Source organism: Euleptes europaea, chromosome 5 (assembly GCF_029931775.1).
Source record: "Euleptes europaea isolate rEulEur1 chromosome 5, rEulEur1.hap1, whole genome shotgun sequence".
Lineage (NCBI taxonomy): Eukaryota > Metazoa > Chordata > Lepidosauria > Squamata > Sphaerodactylidae > Euleptes > Euleptes europaea.
The window spans coordinates 22,884,233-22,911,071 of record NC_079316.1 but is presented as its reverse complement, the minus strand read 5'-3'; the positions used below and the strand labels follow the sequence as shown (position 1 = coordinate 22,911,071).

The 26,839-nt window shown below is 42.2% G+C and overlaps 1 protein-coding gene across 1 annotated transcript in view; it reads right to left on the bottom strand.

The window, feature by feature from the left end:
- SI (sucrase-isomaltase) overlaps positions 1–26,839 on the bottom strand; it is a 139,101-nt gene that overhangs the window by 90,201 nt on the left and 22,061 nt on the right. The window contains exons 9-21 of the mRNA XM_056850378.1: positions 24,886–25,011; positions 20,068–20,199; positions 19,650–19,769; positions 16,505–16,618; positions 14,118–14,202; positions 12,802–12,919; positions 11,006–11,177; positions 9,642–9,758; positions 9,398–9,552; positions 7,642–7,726; positions 7,156–7,212; positions 5,711–5,835; positions 3,793–3,881 (exon numbers count right to left, since the gene is read on the bottom strand). Of these exons, the coding sequence (XP_056706356.1) occupies positions 3,793–3,881; positions 5,711–5,835; positions 7,156–7,212; positions 7,642–7,726; positions 9,398–9,552; positions 9,642–9,758; positions 11,006–11,177; positions 12,802–12,919; positions 14,118–14,202; positions 16,505–16,618; positions 19,650–19,769; positions 20,068–20,199; positions 24,886–25,011 (1,495 nt within the window). The remainder of the gene's footprint in view (positions 1–3,792; positions 3,882–5,710; positions 5,836–7,155; positions 7,213–7,641; positions 7,727–9,397; positions 9,553–9,641; positions 9,759–11,005; positions 11,178–12,801; positions 12,920–14,117; positions 14,203–16,504; positions 16,619–19,649; positions 19,770–20,067; positions 20,200–24,885; positions 25,012–26,839) is intronic.

Genomic DNA, 26,839 nt, shown 5'->3' with positions numbered 1-26,839 from the left:
GCAATAAAACCTGGTTACTTTAGGCCTTGGAAAGAATCAAAACATGTTCCCATTGTGGCATGATCAGCAACAGCCCAAGGCACTCGATATTTATTGTGGCAATTATCAGCCAAATCATAGTACTTTTTCTTCTTCTTCTTCTTCTTTTTTAAAGGCAGCCCAAGCTTTTATGAGATTGAAGTGACTGGAGATGGCCTGAAAGGTTATACAAGGCACTACTCTTTTTTTTTTTTTCCCCCAAGGGAAAATAAATGACTTGTATTTTAGAGGCAAGATATGTAACTATTATTGCACAAAGCTTTTTTTTAAAAAAACCTACAAAACAGCTTGCAAAAAATACAGTTGCCAAAGCACCATTTATCCTATTGAGAACAAGTATATCTTCCGTGAAGAATTTTCATAGCCATATGAAATAATGTGTCTTCTTTATAGGAAGTAGCATGACAGTGGCAAATACTGCCAACGTCTCTTCCCTTATGCCACTGACAATGTGTGGATGGAGAAGCGGAGCTTACTTCAGTACTCCATCACCACCATTGCTGGCCATTAAGTGAAGGGACAAATCTCACTAAAGAGGCAGCAGAGGAAGACAGTGGATTGGAACCACACCAAGAGGACAAGCAGCCCAATTCCGGGGGCGGGGGATAGAGTTGCCATCCTCCAGGTACTAGCTGGAGATCTCCTGCTATTACAACTGATCTCCAGCCAATAGAGGTCAGTTCACCTGGAGAAAATGGCCGCTTTGGCAATTGGGCTCTATGGCATTGAAGAAGGATCTGGCAACCCTAGGGGTGAACCATGGCAGTTGGGATAGTGCGGCTGAGAAGCCTCCTCAGAGGCTTCTCAGCCACTGCAGATGGGACAAAAGCCTTCTTTCCAAAATAAAAACAGGGGAAGTGGACCCGCCACCATCCTCGGAGGTACTCACGGGGCAAAAAATATTTGGAATGCCCCGGGAATGCCTCCCAGGATGCCGGCGTGGGGATTTGTCCTGGGAGAATGGCAGAGGAAGGCTCCACCAGAGCCAGAGCCCCACATGGCGGTGTGGCATCCCAGGGCCGGCAAGGATGCCCTCCATGACTACGTAAGTGCCCGTTATCCCAGGATTATCAGGAACTTACACTGCCACAGGGTCACAATGGCTCCTAAGACGACTTGCCACCCCCTTCAGGAATGCACAGTAAGAGCCAGGCAGGCAATTAGTGAAAAATTCCATTTCTTCATGCCAACAGCCACAGAATGTTAATTCTGACTATCTGACCATATACAAACTATAGCAAGCCTTGTAGTAAGAAAGCCCAAACTTTGCCACACATAAGAATACGTGGCAGAAACACATTCCTCCAAGTTAGTAATAATGCTGATGACCAAGAAACCAGATGGGCCTTATCTGTAAAGCCCTAAACAGGCTGGGTTCAAGGCACTGCAAGAGTGCCTCTGGGGAAGTTTTTATGGTACTGCTGCTCTTATGAACTTCATGAGCTGCTGCTTCCTTTACTTTGAGGCTGTCTTGCTTGCTTTTAACTGATATTGATTGTATTTCTGTATTTCCTGTTTTATTCTTATTTTGTTGTTGCTTTTTCTTTTCTTTTTCCTCCCAGTTGCAAGCAGTTTAGATATTGCCCTGTAGTTTACAGTCTGCATCTAACAATGAAAGGGTACTTCCATCAGTGGACTGCAGTGGGCACTAGAGATGGGAATACCTTGCTCCACGAGCTCTGCACCATTCATGGAATTGGTATGCTACAAGGCAAAGTTCATGGACAAGTGGCTAATAAACTTTTTTACTTAAATAAATGATGGTACAAGAGCCTACTATGTCATGGTCTGTCGTTCGTATTCACCCACTGCCAATATGGAACTAGTATGAACATGTGTGGAGCTTTGAATTTGGATCAAAATATTCTAAGTGAATCCCTGGTAAATTTTGTCTTAATGTTCTTCTTTTTGGAACTGAACCAGACGAAGGGCACATTCTGGGGGGGGGGGGGCACGAATCTGCTTAGGAGCCAATGTGACCCCATGCTGGCACAAGTGCCCATTTATCCCATGATAATTGGCACTTACACTGGTACAGGGGCCATTTCCGCCATGCCTGGGCACCAAGGAGATACATTCGTCTCCACCAGTGCACCCTCCTGCTGGTGTCCACTCAGCGCAAGTCCCCCATACTGGCATCCCGGGAGGCCTTTCTGCGGTGTTCTCGGGGGGGGGGGGTGGACAGAGCTGCCTTTAGGCAGCTTCCTAGCCCTTTTCACCCCGGGAATGCCCCCTCCCATGTCAGGGTGGCTATGACACCTTTTTAGGTGGAGTAACCCTGTTTTCCCCTACGGGGGACTTCTTGGTGTTATTTTGTTTTTTACCCGTCCTACAACATTTCTTTCCCTTCACCACAGAAATACCCCCTCCTTAGGAATGTGCTGCCCATGAGTTCTGGCTCACAAATACTTATCCCGCAATAAATGTCCTAGTCTTTAAAGTAGCACAAGATGTGTTATTTTGGCTGTAGGAAATTGACATGGGTACCTGGATGGAATTTATCAGAAGAGGTGGAAGGCATATAAATGATGGCTCACAAGATGAATCACCTTTGGAGTCACTGTTCCCTAAAACAATCCTATCCTCCCCCCATTTTCCGCTATACTTTTCCAGTAATGGTAGATTTTAGTCAGACTCATTTCCAGCTCTCAGGTGATCTCATATGAACATGAGGTCAGACCATCCTGAAGACCAGTTCATCTTAGAATGGATTAGCTTTAAGGTAAAAAGGTAATAAAGAATACCTCTTAAATTTCCCTTTTACAATGATCTAACACTTTATGGACATCCTGTAAAAGTTAGTGCTCACAAAAAACCTAATGGTGGTGGGAAGTTCTCTCTCTCCAATACAACAACTATAACAACAATAATAATAAACTGTTAGTGCATCATAGGTTGTACACAATCTGAGGATTTATTAAAAGTGAATGGAAATGGAGAACAAAATTAAATGCTTATTTTCACTATTTTATTTTTTTCTATAAAGCTGCCATATATGTAAAACAATCTTGCCCCAAAATATTTAGAACATGTTTGGGGGGAGGGGGTTGTGGTAACATGATTTAGATTTCAGATGATAAAAGCATTTAAATAGCTGCCTCAGCTAAATAATTGTGTGTTCTTTCCTTATTATGTATCTACTTTTTCTGAGAAAACTATGCATTTATTTTGGATACTAATTTAGAGGAACTGATAACAGTATAGTCCAGTTACATTGTTGGTATATCCCAATAATCCAGCATTAAGAAGAGTTATAATTGCGGATATCCTTTTTGTTTGTTTCCATTTCAAAACTTAATTTGTTTTAATTACATTCATAACATTCACTGTTATACACATTCTTGCTCTCATTCTCAAGGTTCTGCTCCTTTCCTCTGCAAACCACATTTACTCTGTTATGGTTGATGGGAGTGACTGGTGTTTCTGTTGTTTGAGTGTTTGAGTATCCAGATGAATGATACCAGTGTGGGTTTCTCGGTAGATTTTCATTAGCTTACAAATGAATTCAAATTCTTTGTTCCAATTAGATTAGGAAACTGGGGTAACTACAGTCCACATAAAAGAAAAATGTGGGCATATGCATAAAGCCAGTGTGCCAGCCAATAATGACCACTGAATAATTCATGTAAAAGAAGGTTTCGAAATCTGGCCTGGCCTTAAATTGGGTCATGAATTCTTACTAGTAGGTTTGAACTATGCAAAGGAATGGATCAATGTTTATTCACAGATAGCTTCTAGCATTAGTGTCCTTACCTCTGCTTTCACCATCATCCCAGTATAGTTCTCCATTTGCTTGTTGGTTGTCATCTAAAGCAATGATAAGTCCCATAGGCTTGACCCGACTGTTTAAAAAATGACACTTTTTAAATTAGTGTATGTGGCCTGAAGTTTCACATTTACAAGTGCAGCCAGAAGGTCAATCAGTGACTGGAGATTCAATCCAAGTTCCACTCTGATTGTCACTCTTATAATATTGACATCACAAATTGACCATTGTGAGATTGTTCGTAGGAAAAAGTTCATTCAGTTTCGCAGACATTAATTAAATCCTATGGCAAAGATTAAGTCTATGAATAAAACCACCTCCCGCACAAAAATACAAATAGATCACACCTCGGTTTTCTCCTAAGTCTTACTAAAGTGTCTGGCACTTATTTTTGTGCTTATGTTTACAATACAGAAGCTACTCCTACTGTCACTAAGACAAGGCAGTGTAAGGTAGCATTTATTGTGTGGGGCCTAAGGCCGTTATTAGACAGGTGACCATATTAGTCTGTTGCAGTAAAAAAAAAAAAATAAGGTTTTGTGGCACCTTAAAAGCTATCAGATTTTAAGCTGGCAATCACAACCTTGTTATGCAACAAAAATTGAAAATCTAATGGTTTGTTAATTTATAAAGTCTTGATATATTATTGATAGTTTTGTTTTTTTTCTCTTGTAAATGGGGATGTATAGATACAATACTTGCTTAATTGTTTTACAGAGGTATTAAGTAAACTTAACATGTAGTTTTCATAACAGTACTTTAGGTAGCTTTTGGTATGTCAATTAACAGCACAATTTTGAGTGGGGGGTGGTTATGTTTTGCCTGGGGATGGCGCTGCCATGCTGCCTCCTATGCGGTTTGAATCCCTTGCTAAATCCACAAACTGCCCTTTTCCTAAAAACCCCGTGAAATGGCTCCATTCAGTTTCTCAGGGCTGTGCCACCATTATTCATGGTGTAACTCAAGGCCAGGCAAAAGGGGCATTCCCAGGCTGAAAGGGGCTTTGGGAGTTGACTAAAGTCGGGCCAGCCCTGGGAATGCCCCCATTGACATAGGCGCAAGGGCTTGCGCTGCAAAAATGTGGTGGTGGCAGCTGTGCTGGCGCCTATGCGGGACGCAGCTGTGTAGCTCTTTTGTGGCAGTGTTAAATTCTCCTACGCTGGCACGTTTGCCCATCTGGACAGCGTAAGTGGCACTTACGCCGCCACAGGGGTCACACTGCCTCCTAACCTCTTTCAGCCCTCCCCTTCAGGAATGGGCTGTTAGTATTTGTATTAATGCCTTAATAGGGACTTTACTGTATTTAACATAGTACAGAACTGCACTGTAGAATACTGTCACAATTCATTTTTATATTTATTTGGGTGTACCAGCTTTATTGCTGTTCTATTGATACTATATTTCTCTGTTTCTAGCTTTTTATATTGCAATTTATAAATAAAAAAGTAAACTATCAGATGGGATAGTGAAGCATAAGCTTTCTTGGAGGGGAGGCCCTCTGTCAGATGCAACAGAACTTGGGCAGACATCTGCTGGCAATGTTCTAGCTCTGGATTTCCAGTGTTGGCAAGGAGCTTGGGCTAGATGACTTCAAGACCCGATCCAACTCTTGGACTCCATATGACAATAAATATTTAAAATGCTTTAACTCCTCTCACATCCAGACAGAACAAAATTGGTACATTTTTCTTATTTCTCAAATTGTATTTAGGGTAAAAGGATAGTTGTTAGAAAGCTGGTTACTTCTCTTACACATGCTCTTTAATCCTTTGCCTACTCACAAAGGCACAGGAGACTAACAAAACATTGCTAAATACCTGACATAAGAATAAGAAACTACTAAAAACACACACACACACACACACACACACACAGGAGGCCCCACGCCTGGCTCTCAAAAAGTACCTGTAAACAGTGGTGTTGGCTGGTTGCTGAGTGGGAAAGACGTAACCTCCTCTGAGATGAAGACCTATTTTATCTGCTGGAAGATACATCTCACAGTGCTGTTTTCTCCATGGTGATTGTATGCCCTAGTAATAAAGTGAGTAAGTTAGGAATAGATATGTACAATGCATATCTCAAGCTTCCAGCTCCATGTGACTTCCTCATGATAAATGGTGCATGTTTCATACCTATTTAGATATTGGTACTATGGCCAGACAAAAATATGTCATCTTAATTTTGATGTGGTTGAAATACCATTTGACTACATTCCCAATGTAAGGACTGTCGCACACAACTGAAAAGGTGTCACCCTAATTAATTAATTGATTGATTGATTACTATAAAATATTTTAGAAATTACTCTCAGCTTATCCTACCCCACAGTATTAATTAATACCCCCACCTTTCTTCTCATTGGGGACCCAAAGCAACTTACATCAATCTTATCTCCTCCACTTTTTTCTCACAACAATACTGTGGGGTAGGATAAGCTGAGAGGATGTGACTGGCCCAAGGTCACCCAGCAATGTTCCATGACAGCGTGAGAATTCAACCCTAGTTCTCCTAAATGGTAGTCTGATGCTCAAGCCACTATACCACACTGGCTCTCAATGTTGTGATTTAATTGTTCCTTCCTACCTAAGGATGTTGGAAAAGTAATTCCCTTTATTTTTGTGAAGATTGTATTAAAACAATAAGGACTACATGCATAAAAGCCCTTCTTACACTGCAGCCCTACACAGAGTTCCATCTAAGACTTCAATGAATGTGCAAAGATATAACTCTGCTTATATATTGTCAAAGGCTTTCACAGACAGAGTTTATTGGTTCTTGTAGGTTATCTGAGCTGTGTGACCGTGGTCTTGGTATTATATATTTTATGTGTTAAACTGATAGTTCGTTTTGGTGCAGCTCATCTTCTTTTTCACCTCTCTTACAAACAGTATCATTGGCTGATCACTGGTCTCCTATTTTTCCCCTGCATGTTTCCCTCATGATTTTTTTCTTTCAAACCACCTTTGAGATGGTCTGAAAAAAAAGATGGGGAAAACTAAGAAAAAGTGTGTGTGGGTGGAGGGTAGAGCAGCAACTGGGAAATGATACTGCCTGTGAGGGAGGGGAAAACCTGTTAAGACCCCGAGCTGCTTCAAAAACCTGGTGTAGAAAAGCCCACGGTTTAATTTAAACTGGGACACCTAAACGGGACATATTGGGTTGGATCCAATTTGTTTTTTTCGCTGAGGCAAAAGGATGGTGAGATCCCGTTTGGCTGTAATGGAGATAATGGGATCTGCATAGACAAAAACCAAGTGGGATGGGGACTATAGTCAGGAAGGGAGTCGGATAGAACCGAGTGAAGAAGCTGGCTGGATTAAATAATAACTGAATAATAGTTGTACACTTACAGTCTCATAATCATACCACACAGCATCAGGCATATATGCGGTCACTCTATCCACACCCTGGAATTTAAGCAAACAAACATTCATTGATTCAAATGAAGAGGAAGACATACATGAACTATAGGTGACAGTAATTCTATATCCTAGAAGTTATTTTAATAGTAGCTGCAAAGAAAATACAAGCAAACAAGATGCGGGAGCTTTGAAAGAGCACACTAGTCTTCAAAAACTGTTTAATGTGCCTTGCATTGCAAAGGCCTTCCCAATGGATTTTGGGATATTATATGCTGAGCAAGTGACCTCATGTCCTCTGGACAATTGTTCGGTCAACTGCTGAGCATGGCCATGCAGAGGAACTGGTTGGTACATGAGGTCACTTTTTCAGCATAGTTGCATAACTCATATATAATGAAACTACACATTGGTTTTTAAAAGTCTGGTTTTAAAATATAATATAGATTTGAGGTTAATAAGTTAAAATATACATACTGGATCCAGTACTGGGGTGATAAGAAGTCCAGATCCCCACAAAAACTGCTTATCAATGTCCCAGGTGTTTTGATCTGTGTAGAACCTGAATCAAAAGATAAGGTTAATGTTCCTTTTATTTTTCACCTTTGGTTATGTGCGAATTTACTCTTTGGAATTTGGGTTTAAAATGGCAACATTAAAACTTGGAAATTGATAGAGAAGCAGTGCATTCTTTCATCCCAATATAAAGCCAAGCAGTGGCATATTTCCATTCTTGCTTTATTTTAATTCATACTTGCTGGTCAAATGACTGTAAATAAACTGAACTTTATTTTAACTTTACTTTAAACTTTATTTTAATTCTCTAAGTATTTTAACTGTAAAGAAACAGAGGTCATTAGATCTACCCAAATTATGATAATCCATACATTTTTCACTGGCCAAAATAGACATATACAATGTATGTTATTGATTATTTCAGTGGTATCTTACTATTTCCCCTCACAAAGCTCAGAGGGAGATGGCTCTCCTAGGTAGTCACCTATTCCTGCTGAGATGGGCTGTTTTTACAATGTACCCCTGCCCCAACCATTCTCTGGGCTGACTTGTAAGTTCAAGCTTTTTGTCCCAATCCTTCAATGGATCCATTACTCCCAGTGTGTAAACACAGAGTGAAAAGGATTTGCCATTGATTAACATGAAGTTAGCCTATATGTGCAGCTGCATGTACACACAATGGCTAATTTAATTTAAAACTAAACCAAATACAGGAGTTCCATATACACATCAGCATACATGGAACTTTAAACTTTGGCACTGTGTACAGCTGAAAATATTTAAATGTGCTTGAAATCTCTCTCTCTCTCTCTCTCTCTCTCTCTCTCTCTCTCTCTCTCTCTCTCTCTCTCTCTCTCTCTCTCTCTCAATAATAGATCTTAAAGAATTCTCTATCTTCTGAATTGAAAAGGTAAAAAGGTAAAGGTCCCCTGTGCAAGCACCAGGTCATTCCTGACCCATGGGGTGACGTCACATCCTGACGTTTACTAGGCAGACTTTTGTTTATGGGTGGTTTGCCAGTGCCTTCCCCAGTCATCTTCCTTTTATTCATTTTACCGACCTCGGAAGGATGGAAGGCGGAGTCAACCTTGAGCCAGCTACCTGAAACCGACTTCAGTCGGGATCGAACTCAGGTCGTGAGCAGAGCTTGGACTGCAGTACTGCAGCTTACCGCTCTGTGCCACGGGGCTCCTTCAATTCCTTCTGAATTGAAGCTACTAATAAATGTAATAAATGTACAGAAGACACCTGTATACATTGACTTATCACACAGGGACTGAGAATGGGCACAAGTGTGCTAGCCTTCCCCCTGCCTCTGGACAATTGTCTGCTCAACTGCTGAGTATGATCATGCAGAGAAACTGGTTGGTACATGAAGTCATTTCCTAAGCATAGTTTATCTGCAGATGACCTGGCAACCATGTGGAGGGGGGGGGGATACTAATACACACTTGTGCCTGCTCTTCCTGCCTGCATGGGGAGCCAAAGTGTGGGAGGTCATCTGTTCTGGGCCCTTATGATTAATCTATTTCTGATTTATAAGAAGATTGAGATTCAAATGTAAGGGTTGTGACTGTATGCCAAACACACGCACACACATAGGAAATGCATTATAGGTTATTATGGATCTCAAATATAACATACAGATGAGCATCAAAAGGTGTATTTCTTTTCCCTATACAAGATCTTTTCTTTAAAAAGAAACCAGATAACTTACTCATGTAGGACTGGTCTTGCAACAGTGGATCCCTTTATCTGTGCATTGTAAAAGAGGGTGTAGAGATACGGCAACAAAGTGTAGCGTATATTCAGGTAGTGTTTGGTTGAGTTGACCAGAAGCGAATCCTTTCCAAAATATGCAGGATCTTTAGGCTGGAAGTGAATGTGGCAATTGTTATCCACTGGAAGAAGAAGATTTCTAGAAATCATACCGCTAATTTGATTTGAAAGGTAGGACCTACTTCATTCATTTCATTGTTGTGATTGCGAGAAAATGGGTAAAAGGCTCCAAGTTGCAGCCACCGCCTGCAGAGTTCTTCTGAGACATTGTCAAGGAAACCACAAATGTCTGATCCAATCTGGAAAAAAAATGTATATAAGAAAGATCCCAAATGTATAGGTTATGTTTATCCTGCAGTTTGTGTTTGGTATATACCATGTTTGTTGGCAGTTGCTACATGAGCTTGGTTGTATACTGATCTTATTCCTTTTGTTTATTCCCTGTTCCTGTTTTTGTGCTGGTTGTGGACTGTAATAACGTTCACACACACACACCTCTCTCTATCTATATCTATCTATTCTAAACTTAGCCATCTCTTATCAATAACCCAGTTCTGGAAAGACACTAAAAACTCATTTGCTTGAATTTAGTAAGCTAAAGTAGGCCAGGAAAATGTAACACATGCTTTGGAATTTCAGTGAAGAGGACTGAATATCCTGTCCCCCTCCCCAAATGAACAGTGAGATTGACCTTTATTTGAGAACAGGAAAAGCTTACTCTCAGAGTTGTCTCATCAAAATATCTATTCTCACATTAGCAGTGACATAGTAGAAACACTCTGAAATGCCTTTTCCTTGTCATTTTGCAGTTTGGTGTACTGAAGGTCAAATTACACAAAATGTTTCTTGGTTGGAGCTTTTGACGTGTTTCTGGACTTAAGAAACAACCCTGAGGAGCCCAATACTGATCAGTGGGAAAGTGCTGGGGGAGGGTGTTAATTCTTGCTCCCATGCCATTGTATTTGTCATAAATTGTCTCCTGAGCTGCTTTTAAACCCAGTAGGTGAAAAGGTAGGCACAATACAGGTATCAGGTTTTTTTCCCCATACAGGGGCCCAAAGTAGACCAGGGAATTCGTTTTCTTTAAGAAAATGTGATAATTATAGGCCTAGAGGTGTTGGTTATTTGATTGCTGTAAAGTAGATGCACACTATTTTTGAGCATCTCAGTAAAATGCAGTCTACCGGCTATGTATGGCTTGCCCACAGCTAGGGATTACTAAAAAAAGCACACAACAACCTTACTTTGTTTCCTGTCTGGTACCGCAAACACAGAGAAGTTGTTAAGCACCAGGCAGACTGCAATGCACTGCTGCTGAGCTGTATCGGGATTATTGTGTCCCGAGTCACTCAACCAGAATGTGGTATATTCCTGAACTTTACATAAGAAGATACAATCAGAAGAGAGGATAAATAGGTAATAATCCAAGCCAAGCCATTTTACATGACCATTACCACAACCGAGAATGTAGTGAAGACTGGATTGGAATCTAAGAGTCTCACTCCACCATAAAATAATTGTTTTATTATAATTTAAGGAAACTTACAAAAGGGAATCCGAAAAGACCAAATTCCAAAATTCCTTGTATGGACCATTTCATATTGTCCCAGGTGGCAAAATTATCTCCTGTCCAATGTCCTGTGATTCTTCCAGATCCAGCAAAAGTGGACCGAGAGAGCAGGAAGCTCCTTCTGTTGCCAAAAATACTTCTAAGAGCCCTGAAAAACAAAATGTATTTGTAGAATTAGTGCAAACATGGGGGTGGGGGGTTACGCACTTACTGTTTGAAACGTTTATTGAGATGTTTTATTAATTCATGATCGCACCTTCCCCCCTCCCTTTGGTGGTGGAACCGTTTCGCAGTCGCTTAATCCGCACGGTTTCCAGAAACGCTCATAGGGCGATGTTTTTCCTTTCTCCGTTTCCCAGACGGCTTCCCCTGAGGTGCAGATAGAATTAAGGCGCTGTTGGTTTCTCCGCCCCTCTGTTGTCCACACCCACTGTGTAGCCTATGTCCCCTCCCCTCTTCTATGCTCCCCGCCCCCCTACCTTCCCTTGAGAGCCGCGTTTCTTCTTCTCTCCCCACCCCCCCGCTCTGTTTTCGTCCTGGTGCAATATCCCCAGGGGAAGATCTGAATGATTTCCTGCTTCGAGCAGTCTTTGTTCCTTTGAACAGCTTTAAAAAAAAAAAACTTCTCAGGCAGCCGATTGTGCTTACAGTAAACTAAAAAAAAAAAAGTTGCAGGGAAAATTGGGGAGCTGTTATGCGAGCTCTCAGAGCGGGGATTCCTCTGGGAAAGGGGCTTTGCAGACCTCTTGGCAGCAGCATATGGAGCTTCTTTGGAGAGCCGCTGCCCTTCATGGAAACACACCCAGGATCAGAGGAGCATGCCTGTTATCGTAGGTGCTGTGGAACACAGGCAGGATGGTGCTGCTGCAGTCGTCTTGTTTGGGGGCTTCCTAGAGGCACCTGGTTGGCCACTGTGTGGACAGACTGCTGGACTTGATGGGCCTGGGTCTGATCCAGCAGGGCTTTTCTTATGTCCTTATGCCTTCCCAATTTCCCCTCCCTCTCCTTTGCTAATATTTTACACATATTTTTAAAAAAATCCTGAAGGAACAAAGGAAAGTTGGATCATTGGCTCTTTGCACTACCCCCCCCCCTTTACTTTGTGCAGGGTTTGTTATGATTGCATTAGTTCTGTGAAGATTGGGACTGCAGGTTTCAAAGGAAGATGGTAGCAAGGGGGGAGAGTTCCTTGCTTGGTCTCGCTGTCTCCCTCACTCATACAAATTCTGCCTGGCATCTCACTCTGCTCATCCCAATTTCTATGTGCTTGTGAACATTTTTTAGGGCCAGCGAGGGGTCTTAGCGGAGGAGCAGTCATCAGAATATCGGCTGCCAGTGTGAAGTTAACAAAAATATAAAGGGGGAAGGGGAGGGGGGAGCAGATCGACTTTGACAATAAATTTGGGGTTAGTTAATGGTGTGGTAATGGTCATGGTTAGTGCCGAGAAGCATGTTTTATGGAGTACATCTGGTGCACAGATGTAGAAGAAGAAGAGCTGGATTTTATACCCTGATTTTTGTCTACCTTTAAGGAGTCTCAAACTGCCTTACAATCACCTTACCTTCTTCTCCCCAGAACAGACACCTTGTGAGGTAGGTGGGACTGAGAGAACTAGTTCAGAGAGAACTATGACTAGCCCAAGGTCACCCAGTAGACTTCGTGTGGAGGAGTGGGGAATCAAACCCAGTTCTCCAGCCCATTACAGGCAGTGTAGGCCACACGCATGCTGATGGACTTTAAAGAAGAAAAGGATAATGAAGAAATTCCTTACACATCAGTAGCATTTGCCATGGAGTGTCCATAGAGGCTGTGGACATCATAATGCTTGCCCCAGTGCTGCACAGCATCCATGCAAAGTGTCTTTGAATACATGACTCCATCAAGAATCTCTGTGGGAGAAGAAAGGAAATTCCTTTCAAGTGGACTGAATGCTTCAAGATACTTTCTACTTTCAATGAAAGTTCAGCAAACAAACACACTATCTCTAATTCATTGGAAATTTAAAAAAGAAAGTCATTTTTATATGTAGAGAAAGGTCCTCAAGACAAACATGGGCAGCACACTAACAGGAAGGAAGGTATGATTTACCGGGGGGGGGGGGCACTCCTGCTAATAATGTTATCTCACTTGGCAGAAAAAAAACATTTATGAGATTAAACTAACATCTCTTTGTTAATTCTTTGTTGCCTCCCCACTATCATTGATGAAGTATCGCAAGTGCTTTGTGTAGACTCCCAAAAGTAGAGAACAATGTGGGAGTAGGGGGAGGGGGAAATGTATTTATTTATTTGTTCAATTTGTGGGATGGTAGGTGGTTCAATTTGTGGGATGGTAGGTGGTGTGGAGTCTCACAGTGCATAGCAGTGGGCATGGATTTCTAGAGACAATAAATTTATAAAAAAGAATTGTGAGCGGAGAGCCCTGCCAATTTGCTAATGCTTTATATGGGAAGATCTTTATATGGAAAGCGTAAGCACTTAGGGAAAACCCGGGGAAAACATGAAGAGAGTTCGAACTAAACCCAGGATGGAGCCAGACAGATGGAGAATGTGGAAAAAAAACACCTGACATTACATTGCAATATAACGAGAGAAAATATATCATGCAAAAAAGCTCATAGAATGCTCAAGAAATACCCAGTTTTGGATCTGCCACACTAGATTAAAACCCTGGATTTATTTATTGTTCTCTTTGGGTTTCACTGGAATTGGAAGATTCCCATTACCCTTGCCCCTCCTTTGACTCCACAGCAATCAATCAACAACCACAAAAACGATTCATTTGCTTGTAACACTTGAACAAAATGTTGTTATTATATGACAGTGAATGTTAGCATGCTGAGATACAATCAAATTATTTCCCTTCTGCATGCACCATTCATTAGATTATAAACCATTACCTACAAGAAAATGAGGTTTCAAAGCACTAAAAGTTTTCTCTTAAACTACCACTTTTCCCACACACATAAATCTGTTTAGAATTGCCCTCTTTGAATATCTGCTTTACAAATGTGAAGAAAGCCAACCTTCTAGATACTTATGATCTACTAACCCATGAAGAAATTGGAATTTTCACTTAACAACTTACTTGGTGTAAAAGGTGGGTAATTTAAGTTGTTTGGTGCACAGCCAGTCTTTGAACCTTTAACAAAATTGGATACTTCATTCATATCCTAGGAGAAAAGATGTGCAGAAATGCATGAGTACACAATCTTCGTTAAATTGCTGTGTTTGTTAATCGGAATTTTCTTTTAGGCTCAACTGAACTGTTATCAAAATCCCTTGAATAATGCTTCCTGTTTAGCATATGGACTTCAATGCAAACATAAAGGGCACAAACCAAGGTGATGAAGATCATAGCTCTTCATCCATCTGTAAGAGCCAAACTATGCACTCAGAACCTCATTCGGATTGGGGCTGTGTGAGAAGACAGATTTAACCAGTCAATCCCTTGCTCGGTTGCACTAATTGAGACTGGGCTACCTAGTATTTATATTAGGAAAGAAAGCCCAAGTATTTAAAGGACTTTCCCCTTTAAAGGACTTTCCTCTTTAAAGATTAATAACAGTATAGGGACCCTCGTTTTACTTAGCAAAACTAAAGTGAGGCCTTTTATGCAGGGACCCTGCCCATCAGAGGTCACTTCGCTCTCCTCGTACATTTTGCCCATGTTCTCCACATGCTGTTTTAGCCAGAATCTGGAAAATGTGGGGAAAACATGTGGGGAGTGTGAGGTGACCTCTGGCGGGCAGAAAAGGCGTGCATAATCAAAAGGAAGCTCCGAAGCAGTTGGCAGGGGGTGAGACTCCTCTCCTTTCCCTGTGCAGCTCTGATCTGAATCAGGTCTGCATATATCTCCAATTAGACAGACAGAGATACATGATCTTATCTTCTTTTCCTTTTTTCTCTCTCTCCCCCCCCCCACCACCCGCCTTACTCTAGGTAGGTTAATCTAGAAATCTGTACTGGTCTCTAAGTGAATGAAAATGTAAACTGAAAAGGTGCCGTTGTCATTCCCTTCCCCCCTCCTGTTTGTTCTGCTGGTGTTGCAAATGATCCTGTGGGGTTGCTCCAGGCTTGAAGCAGTGAAAGCCAGATGGTGGATGAATGGAGGGTCTCTCCCTTTTAGCTCAGCACACCTCTCCCATGTCCTAGGCACAGTATCCAAGATGCCACATCTTAGGGCCAAAGTACATATTATACTTTACATGAGTTACCAACAGGCAGCCATATTGCAGCTGTGATTCACCCATGGCAATTCCTGTTACAAAGCACAGCAGGAGTCCAATTCATATTGGGACTTCCCCTGACCATTTTCAGGGGCCAAAAAGCACCAGAAACTCCAGAATGTGCCCCCATGGAAGCACATGCAGCGCAATGGGGAAAAAAGGAGCCCCTCCTCACCTCTGCTGCACTTTTACACAGCAGATGCCAACAGGGACACACAGCTGCAATATGGCTGCAAGTCCACATGGCAAACTCATGTAAAGTGTAACATGTAGTTAGGCTGCTATAGTCTGGCTGCTATAGTCTATCATGGGAAACACAGTCCAAGCACACACTTAACATTAGAAGTCATTAGAACATTAGAAATCCTCACTGACTGTTCCAGCACAAGGATGCTTGAGCCCCTTCACCAATAAGCTGCAAGTTTCTCCATTCTTTAGCAACACAATCTTACTTTTCCAATATGGGGGGAGACAGACAGCAGAGGCTTGTTAGATGCAGAACTGCTGTCCTTCACTGACAACGGAAATCCCATTTCCCTGCTATCATTTCCTGATTTAGCTCACGAGGCAGAGAAATATCAAATTACATGATCACCAACAGGAAATTATGGTATGGAATATGGGATTTATGTTCCAAGTTAAGGAGTATCTAATGAGACATCGCTATAACAAATTTCTCCTCACTGCAGCGGTAATTTTTTTGTTGCTTGGGAAAGGGACAAACCGGAAAGAAGAACTGTCTAGCAGTGGAATGAGAACACATGCAGGCATCAATTTGTGTTGGGTCTAGTTTTAAATGTGGTGAGGTCCAACTCAAACTGAGGTAATTTCTCTAATTGAGCCATTACATTAGAACTCTCCCTCCCCCCCCCCAATTCAAAATTCACTGGCTTTGTGTGTGTGTAAAGTGCCCTCAAGTCGCAGCCGACTTATGGCAACCCTTTTTATGGCGACCCCTTTTCGGGGTTTTCATGGCAAGAGACTAACAGAGGTGGTTTGCCAGTGCCTTCCTCTGCACAGCAACCCTGGTATTCCTTGATGGTCTCCATTCCAAATACTAACCAGGCTGACCCTGCTTAGCTTACCATATGGTTAATTCATGCTAAACCAACAGTGCTCTGCTTTTAATATTTCTGTTTTTAAAGCCAAAGACACAAACCAAAGACACATACTGCCTGCAACATGCACAGAAATTACATTAAAATATATTTTGTTGTGTGGGCTTCAAAAGATCCATACTACGTACCACCCATAGTCCGTCAAACTGAATGGTGTTGTGAAACAGACGGCATTCCTCAACCCACCATTCAACAGCAGCAGGTTTTGTGAAATCTGGGAAGACTGCCTCTCCTGGCCACACCTGCAGTAGAAGAAAGAAAACAAAATCAGTGACACTTCAATTGTGTAGGAAGTGGAAGTGAAAGTTTCTGGAAGAACTAGGAGCCTCCATGGGCAGAATTGCCACTTATATCAGCAGAAGCCTCCTTGCATCAGAGAACAACACTAATATTACTGAAATGAATCCATGGAACCCAGCCCATGATCAAAGATCAGTTTTAACCTGTTTCTCCAGTGTAGCAGGAACTGGGCCCAGTGTAGCAGGAACTGGGCCCCAAGCTAGCCCAGTGTTATCAGATCTTCAAAGTTAAGCAGGTCATCCCTGGTTAGCACCTGGATGAGAAACCACTAAGGAAGTCCAGGTTGCTATGCTGAGGCAGACAATAGCTACCCACTTCTGTCTGTGTCTTGCATTAAAAATAGGGTTGCCAGGTGCCCGGAGGTGGCGGGCAAACCCCCGGTAATTCGCCCCTCTGCCTGCTGACCACATGAGGGTCAGCGGGCAAATGTGCACGCGCACATACACAACGCACATATGTCACTTCCAGTTTACAACCAGAAGTGCTGCCTCGCAAGGGGCCTTATATCACTCAAACTCTTAGTTTGAGTGGTAAAGGGCCACTTTACCACTCAAACTAAGAGGTATAAGGCCCCTCATGAGGCGGCACTACCGGTTGTAAACCGGAAGTGCCTCGCACACACAATCTCAATTTCAGCCCCATAGCCTCCCGCCAGAGGAGAGGGGGGACCTGGCAGCCCTAATTAAAAACCCTACAAAGTCTCCGTAAGTCAACTGTGACTTGGTGGCCTTTTCTACCACCACCAGTGTGAACTGGAGTCATCATCTAAGTGAACAATCTCAACAGTAACATAAATGAAGTTCTTTGTGTTCCTAATAGGAGAACAAGTGACAATAGAGTATAAGACTTCATTTGTATCTCACATTCCTAAATTCAGTAATTACTCAATTAGTGTTTTTGTTTCATGCAATAGCCCTAGGTTAGAAACTCATAATCAAGTCCTACTTTAGAAAATATATTTTTAAATCCATGTTATATAGAGGTTTTAAAAGACCTTAGGATTTGGATAAGAAAAATACCGGAAAATATATGTAATAAAAAGGAGTGATATATTCTGCAACTGTCCAAGAACTAAGCTCTTTAAAGAGAAATTATGAAAATCAGAGTACATGCTAGTTATCAATTAATTAAAAAATTCAGAAATAGTCCTACTAAGCAGTATTCAGGGTCTGTGAGGAACACAGATTATAAACTTGCATGTTTTACTTGAGCAAGAACTTCCAAATCTACCTCCAGAGGTTAATTTAAATAAATTTGGTGGCAATTATAATATTTATTTGTGAGATCTCCATTAATGAAAGGGTGGTGATGGTGGCTGGCTGCAAAGAAACACCAGATTTCATTGTGAAGAGTGTATCACTTTCATCAGAACAGCTAGGGTTGGATCCAGCCAGTTTTTTCTGCTGGTGAACAAGAGAAGGGGATATCCCTTTTGACCATCAAAAAGGTTTTGCAATCATTGGATCTGTGTAGACAAAAGCCTTGTGGGATGGGGACTGTAATAAGGAAGAGAAATAGGCAGGCCTGAATGGAAAGGCTGGCGGGATCCAACCGTTAATGCAGGAACAGTTTATATTTGATGAAGCCTTGTCGCCCAGCCTCAAAACCCAGAGTAGCTATCATAAACCACAACGGATTTCAACAAAATCAGTGAATGTTTCCCTTCTCCTTTTTCCAACATGCAATGTTGGCTGCTTTTGTGATTATTTAGGGAACAGAAGGACCCCATTTTGGCATTTTTCCCATGGGCCAGCAGATTAAAACTGTGGATGAGGCAGCAGATGTTTGCTGTGCTGTGTAGAGGTACTCTGCCCTCTGCTCATGAGGACAAGAGCCATTGCTACACAAAGAATACTGATAAATGCACAAAGTCCATGAATTATGACGGTGTATAGCGTGCATGGGCAAATTAAATGTCAGTACTCAGAGATTTAGAAAGCAGAATCTCAGCTGGCCTGTATCACATCTGGTGCTCAAATGAAACACAGTAATACTTGCGACAACAGAGTTTACACTGGTTAACTTAACACAGGAAATAAGTGATACATTAAAAGGGTAAAGGTCCCCTGTGCAAGCACCAGATCATTCCTGACCCATGGGGGGATGCCACATCCCAATGTTTATTTTGTTTACGGGGTGGTTTGCCAGTTCCTTCCCCAGTCATCTTCCCTTTACCCCCAGCAAGCTGGGTACTCATTTTACCAACCTCAGAAGGATGGAAGGCTGAGTCAACCTTGAGCCGGCTACCTGAAACCAACTTCCATCGGGATCAAACTCCAGTCATGAGCAGAGCTTGGACTGCAGTACTGCAGCTTACCACTCTGTGCCATGGGGCTCTTAAGCGACACATTAGGGTTTCAAACAGATGAACTCATCAGATGAGACCACATTCTGGGGATGGGGGAGACAATTTGGTTGAAAAGAAATATGGAATTGTGCCTAGGGGAGAAAGTATGGTGCAGTATTTAGAGTGCTGGTCTGACTGAGGACATATAGGTTCAAATCTCTAGTAATCCATGAAAATTACTGGGTGATCTTGAGCCACGGACCAACCTAACTTAACTCAAAGAGATGTTCGGCAGAAAGGCTAGAAGGAAGGAATCAAGCAGACCGATTTCTTTGAACAAAGGGTGGAATAAAACAGTCAGTGCCACAGGCCCCCAAAACTTTACCTTTCAGGGAGGTCTCTTAAATGACCATGGAACTGGATGGGGAGAGTTGCCAGTTGTCACATTGATAGTGACTAGCCTTGACACAGATGCCAATTATATAGGCTCCTTCTACTCTGCTCCCACAAACTGCAGGTTGGCCGAAGGTGTGAACTGGGCCCTGCAGTTCATCCCCTTGTAACTCAGTACTGTCCCCTTGTATAATTTGTTCCCAGTCATTTCAGTGGGGCTTTCATGGTGAACCTCTTATCAATATAGATTGTGCCCGAAGTCTGTAAAGAAGTTGGGAGAAACCACCACTTACTTCTCCAATAAGAGGCTCCACTCCCTGGGCATCCTTTACCCACACATCCTTTGCGTTTCCACGTTGGTAGGTCCCATAAGGGGTATTATCACGGAGAGGCTTAGTAGATATGGCAGGGTCCTAATCAAAAAAGGAAAAGGAAGCCTTATTTCTCAAATGCTTGCTAGAATTGTGCAATAGACTGCAAAACAACATAGTCAATTGTCAAACAATAATGCTTGGATCTCGTAGGTTATCCGGGCTGTGTAACCGTGGTCTTGGTATTTACACGTTTTTTTCACGGTATTTCACAGTTACACAGCCCGGATAACCTACAAGAACCAATGAAGCCTTCAACAATAATAATGCTTGGAGTTAAAAATCACATACAATCATTTCAACAATATTTTCTGTAAAATGTTAAAATCATTGAAATTACCAGTATTATGACGTATTTCTGTCCATGGCTGTGAAGGTCAGCAACAAGTTCTGGGAGGCCTGCAAAACCGATTTTATCATAGGTAAAATCTTTGGTGTCTTCCATGTAGTCAATATCAGTGTATTGAACATCCTAAAAGGGAAAAAAAATCACAAGCAAGGCTGATAAATGTTTTTTTCAAAACATTTTAAAAACATTTTCAAAACATTTTTAAAAGTATTTTGCTCTCATAATTCCAGTTTCAAAAGTTGTGTTATGGCAATGAGAATTTCCCCACATTTTGCACCTCTTCAAAAAATCTGGGACTGGTGGAGCGTGAGAGAATTTTAATCCTTGCTTGGCAGGAAAAGTACAGACAACCAATCAACAGTTGTCCTCTAGCAATGGGGAGGGGCAGGACTAGGGTCGTGCAAAAATTTTTTTGATAAATTTTGGGTTCGGGTTTACTGGGCCCATTTTTTTTTTGGTAAACCTGGAATAAACGGAATACCCATACCAGTAAAGGAATATTTCAGCTTTATTTCTGCATTTACTGAAAAAGGTGGGTCCATTATAGTCTATGGGAATTTTTCTAAGCTCCTGTGGGAGCATTTTTGAAGGTAGAGTCACCAAATTTGCAGCACAGCTGCAAAGGGAGTCTCCTTAGATGGACACCCAAGTTTGGTGAACTTTGGGATGGGGTGTCACATAAATGGAACTTTTATGAGCCCACAAAGGGGATGCCCCCATCCTCCAGGCATTTGCGAGCTGAGCTGTCCATCGGTTTTCAGGTTCAGAAGTTGAGGGTAGCTGAGGACTGGTGGAAAAAGCCAATTGGCAGGCTGGGGCCTCATGTTCTGGGGGATCTGTTCGTAACTGGAGCACATAGCATGAGGTCCATGAAAATTAGCTTCCAAACTGAGGAAAATGGCTTAAATGCAAGAAAAATAAGGCATTTCTTTTGGTGGCAAATGACATCCTGTGAACAGTCCTTTATTACGGTCATCAAAAATCTGATTTCAAGAGGGGGTCATGGTGTGGGGAAATGAAGCATTTACTTGGGGCGAACTTCAGTTTGAGAGCAGGTTTTGAAGTCTTGACCACAGAGGCTGTACTGAAGGAGACTGTTCATCCGCGTGGGTGAGGGAGTCTCCTTTGGAAGATTGATGGTGTGAGCAGCTGTTGAAGCCGGTCCTTTTTAGTTGGCGGGTATATCCCTCCAGACAGGAATTGGTGACCCCTATCTTTTGGAAAACGCTTATGCTTTAACCAGATTAACCCACTGAATGTTTGGTCAGACCAAGTTGGCTCTAATTACACTACCCCTACCTCAAAAGGGCCCCCACTATAGGGCCCTAACAAAACCATTCACCATCACTCTGTAGGGATTGGTTCCTTCCCCATAGGACAGATTCAACAGGGGCCCTTTTTCATGCCTCTCTGTAACTGTGAGACGTTGGCACTGTGTCACTATGATCACTAGAGTTGTTGCGGTGATTATGCTACAGATGGAAGGGACATGCTCCATCCATTTTGGGGGGCCAGTGCAAGACTGGGTCCAGTTAGAACTTGAATGGGAGACCTCTTGGGAATCCTACATATACCACTTTGAGTTTGATAAAGAAAGCAAGGTGGGATATATTTACAATAAATGAACTAATCAGGGTTTGCAACTTCAAATTCTCTTCAAAAACTGATCCTGGTTGGTGTGAACCTAGCATGTCTGCAGACATAAAACCATAGCATATTTAACTCTAACAGGGGGAGGGTGGAGAAATCTGCACTACAGAGAGGAAGAAGGAGCACATGAGCCTAATTTCAAAAACATAAGCCAATAGCCCTGCTTACACATTACAGTGAACAGACACGCTATCCTGCATGCACATGCATACATCTGTTTGTAAGAAACAGCCAACACTCATTCATTTTACAAATGAAACCAGGGGCTGGTATATGGATCAATGTGCAGTTTCAAATCACATGTTCAGCTCTACATGTGTTGAATGTCACATTTATTCAAAGCAAACTCAGTTGCACACAGTACCTGGATTATACGAGCATTCACAGTTACTAGTGAACATAAGAGCATAAGAAAAACCCTGCTGGATCAGACCAAGGCCCATCAAGTCCAGCAGTCTGTTCACATAGAGGCCAACTAGGTGCCTCTAGGAAGACCCCAAACAAGATGACTGCAGCAGCACCATCCTGCCTGTGTTCTACAGCACCTAAGATAATAGGCATGCTCCTCTGATCCTGGAGAGAATACGTATGCATCATGACTAGTATTACAGAGCTACTGGCACCATTCCATTACATCCTCAACAGGCTTCAGTTTTTAGCAGTGCAATCCTAAACAGTTACACCATTCTAAGCCCACTGAGTACCAAAGCTACTGTTAGCTAAGCTACTTCCACATAAATCGAAGAAGGAAAAGAATTTCTATACCAACTTTCTATACCTCTTAAGGAGAATCAAACCAGATAACATTCTCCTTCCTTTCCTCTCCCCCACAACAGACACCTTGTGAGGTCAGTGGGGGTAAGAGAGTTCGGAGAGAACTGTGACTAGCCCAAGGTAACCCAAGCTGGCCTCAGGCATAGGAGTGGGGAAACCAACTCGGTTCACCAGATTAGAGTCTGCCACTTATGTGGAGGAGTGGGGAATCAAACCCAGTGCTCCAGATTAGATTCCACTGCTCCTAACCACTACACCACATTGGTTTGTCCATATTTCTTAGTTTACAGTTTCACGCATTCTGTTCCCCTATTTATGCTGGAAAATTCAGAAACAGAAATGCTTTCCAACATGCATTTTCATGCATGCGGAGCCTGAATAAGAAACATTTACTATATGTTATATAATTCATTTTCCCCTTTCTATTACCATGGTAACCTGTCGTGTCGTTACATTTTCTGTAATTTCTCCCTTAATGTATAAAGAAGGTAAGTAGGGAAGTGGATTGATGGAAAGTGAACTTCAAGAAGCAGAAACCATCACAGGCATTCCCCCACTTTAACATAACATATAAAATTGGTTTTCCCCAAATACAACACCTTTAATCAAAGCAAGAAAATACCTTTTCACTTTCTGATGAAACTACTTTTTTTGGCATCGACAGGCCATTCTTTGCAATAACTAAATTCTCCCAGGTGTGAGAAAATTTAGCACCTGTTCTCATTTTGAGTTCTTCAGCCTCCGGAGAAGACTTCCTCCCCACTTGGCTCCCAGTGTTCATAATTCATTCCAAAATGATATCCTAGAATTTGACAACCTAATATTCTTGGGGGTTTGTTTCTTTGACCTGGAAAACCCTATTGAAATACCATTTGAATGCTGTTCATTTGCTAGAAGAAAACTCTGGTAATGTAATTCTAGCTGAAGACATTTTTTCCTCATCATGAATACAGAGGTTGTTCTCTTAGAGGTCTCATCCCTGGCTGACATGGGCCTTTTGTCCAGAGACGGCTCCCCACGGTAACCCCTGCCAACTGCTTCGGGGCTTCTTTTTGATTATGCATGCCTTTTCCACCCATCAGAGGTTGCCTCACTCTCCTCATGCATTTTGCTCGTGTTTTCCAGATGCTGTTTTAGACAGAATCTGGAAAATGCGGGCAAAATGCGCTGAGAGAACGAGGCGACCTCTGATGGGCGGAAAAGGCATACACAATCAAAAGCAGTCGGCAGGGGTGATAGAGGGGGAATCATCCTTGCATAAAAGGCCATGAGCATGGAATTCCGAGAGGTAGACCCACACTAAATTTTTTAATAGCAAAACGGAACTTTCCTACTCCCCCCTTTTCCACTGCAGCCCACTGATCTCCATGAAAAGTCACTCATGGGAAATGAGGGACCCTGAGGAATGGCATGAGAAAATTAGTGGGAATTGCCAGTTTAGTCTCAATCCAATTTCCTGGTATTCCATCCACATGCACTTCCTAACTGTACAGCTATCAATGATCTCTCTGAGTTCCATCAGTCAGGGACAGCTATGAAAGAGAAAGAAACTACTTCTGTCCAAAGCAAGATGCTATGATAGCATTTGAGAGGGCCAATTTTGTGGGTTCTTTCTACCTGATCATTATCCTTCTTCCTGCTGGGGTATGTTCAGGTAGAAGGCAGATTTTTTTCCCATTCATGAGTATACCAAAGAACATTGAATCTTATCACAGGGAAGCAGTGCTTGCAGGGCAAGAGAACCAGTGTGGTGTAGTGGTTAGAGTGTCAGACTAGGATCTGGGAGACCCAGGTTCCAATCCCCACTCTGCCACAGAAGCTTGATGGGCGGCAGAAGCTTGGGCCAGTCACATTCTCTCTGCTTAACCTACCTCGCAGCACAATCATTTTGAGGATAAAATAGAAGAGAAAGATGTTGTAAGCCACTTTAAGTCCACAGGGTATAAATAAAAAAGAAAAGGTATGCATGAAGAAGGCTTTGTCGTGGGATAAAAGTAGGGAGCTTTAAAAGCCTCTGACCTCCAATGACCATTGACATTCTTTTCATTATATCCAATCTCTGATTATTTTGCTAGACATGCAAACAAAACATAGCCTCAAATGTGTTCAGGGTTTATTACCTAGCAGATCAGCTGCCCAGTCAAAACTACTAATCGAACTGTCTCTCTAATACCAGGAACAATCACAAATGCTAAAATCACACCCAGAACTGGGACAAGAATCATTTCCAAGATCCATTTTTTTAAAATTGCTCCTTAATTTCTTGCTGCCCTGCAATCTTGAAAGCTGCTGCAAGCTGCCCCAAAACAGAGAATTGTCTTCCATTTCCAATGTGTTTTAGAAGTCACCAGCCCCTTTCCAATCTGCAAATACCCTTATACTTACATAAGGTATTCCAGCGGCTCGATTCCTTTCTATTACTGCTTTCAAATCATTAATATCTGAGTAGTTCCAGCGGCAAATCTGGAATCCTAGATTCCAATAGGAAGGCATTCGTGGCAATCCTATCAGCTGCAAGTTTAAAACATGAAAATAAGTTAAAAACAACAACAACATTCTGTTACGTTAATGAGTTTTTAGAAAGAAAAAAGAAGGGTGAAGATTATATAACTCTTCCGAATTTGTACTAGGGGGCTTTTGCCTTCCAAGAGGGCTGCTACCTAGTACACACCATTCTTATGTCTAGCTTCCTCCCTATGGCTTATACCCCAACCCCAATTCACTATTTTAGCAACTACAAAAAAAAAAAAACCCTCTCAAAAGCAGAGGTTCTGAGGAGAAAACCAAGTTTATGAAAAAGGAAAGTTTATAAATGGGGTTACCGATGAAGGATCACAGCTATTGGTCTGTTCTGGAAAGTTGAGGAGGCTGGAGGGTTCAACCTGCCTTTAAACTTTATTTATTTATTTGATTTCTAGCCCACCCTCATCCCCAGCCAAGGCCCGGCTCAGGGCAGGTTACAACAATTCACACAATAAAACAATTACAATCTATAATCTCTTAATTAAAATATTAAAACAATAGGAATAATTCCATCTAGGTACCCAGTTGGCACTCAGTCAACAGCAGTTGCTGGAAAATTCAAAACAACATTAAGAACCCACACTAGCATATTAAAGTGTGGGAGAGACAGGGGGAAGTGGGAGGCCAGCATTGATGACAACCCGCAACTGCCTTCAGTCATTAGGGTTGCCAGGTCCCTCTTCCCCACTGGTGGGAGGTTTTTGGGGTGGAGCCTGAGGAGGGCGGGGTTTGGGGAAGGACTTCAATGCCATAGAGTCCCATTGCCAAAGCGGCCATTTTCTTCAGGTGAACTGATCTCTATCGGCTGGAGGTCAGTTGTAATAGCAGGAGATCTCCAGCTAATACCTGGAGGTTGACAACCCTATCAATCATAGGCCTGGTGGAATAGCTCCATCTTACAGGCCCTGTGGAATTCTTTATAGTCTTGCAGGGCCCTGATATTATTAGGAAGGGAGTTCCACCAGGCCAGGGCTGAAAACGTCCTAGCCCTTGTCGAGGACAGCCCCACATTCCTAGGGCTGGGGCAGAAGAAGAAGAAGACAAAGAAGAAGAAGAAGAGTTGGTTTTTATATGCTGACTTTCTCTACCACTTAAGGGAGACTCAAACCAGTTTACAATCACCTTCCCTTCCCCCTCCCACAACAGACACCCTGTGGGGTAGGTGAGGCTGAGAGAGCTCTAACAGAGTGCCCAAGGTCACCCAGATGGCTTCGTGTGTAGGAGTGGGGGAAACCAACCCAGTTCACCAGATTAGCCTCCACTGCTCATGTGGAGGAGAGGGGAATCAAACCCGGTTCTCCAGATCAAACTCCACCTCTCCAAACCACCACCCTTAATCCACTACACCACCGCTCTTAACCACTACAAGTTGGTATTAGCAGAACACAATGTTTTTTTGGGGGGTATACTAGGAGAGTCCTCACTGGGTGATACGTATTTTCAGGATCTTCATTCTTATTTAGCAAATAAGAACAATAGTGACCTCTCTACATAACACAGAAGTGTTGATAAGATGAACAGCAACTCTTTGCAGTACATGAGCTGAATGCAAATTGATAATACCTGAAATGGCAATTTATAATACAAAGTGAGCCAGACATCCCAACTTGGCTCTAAGGGAAGGTATCATGATGGAATACTGAAATGACTGTGTAAAAAATGGATCAAGGATGGGGTTATGTGGGTAACAGCTCAAGGTGTTCTCTTTTGGTTTCAGATATAGTTACGATTGAAGACAGGCATTTTATCTCAAATCAAAAAGAAAGTCAAAGAGAAATCAAGGGAGAAAACAAGGAGAGTATATAACTAGAGGAGT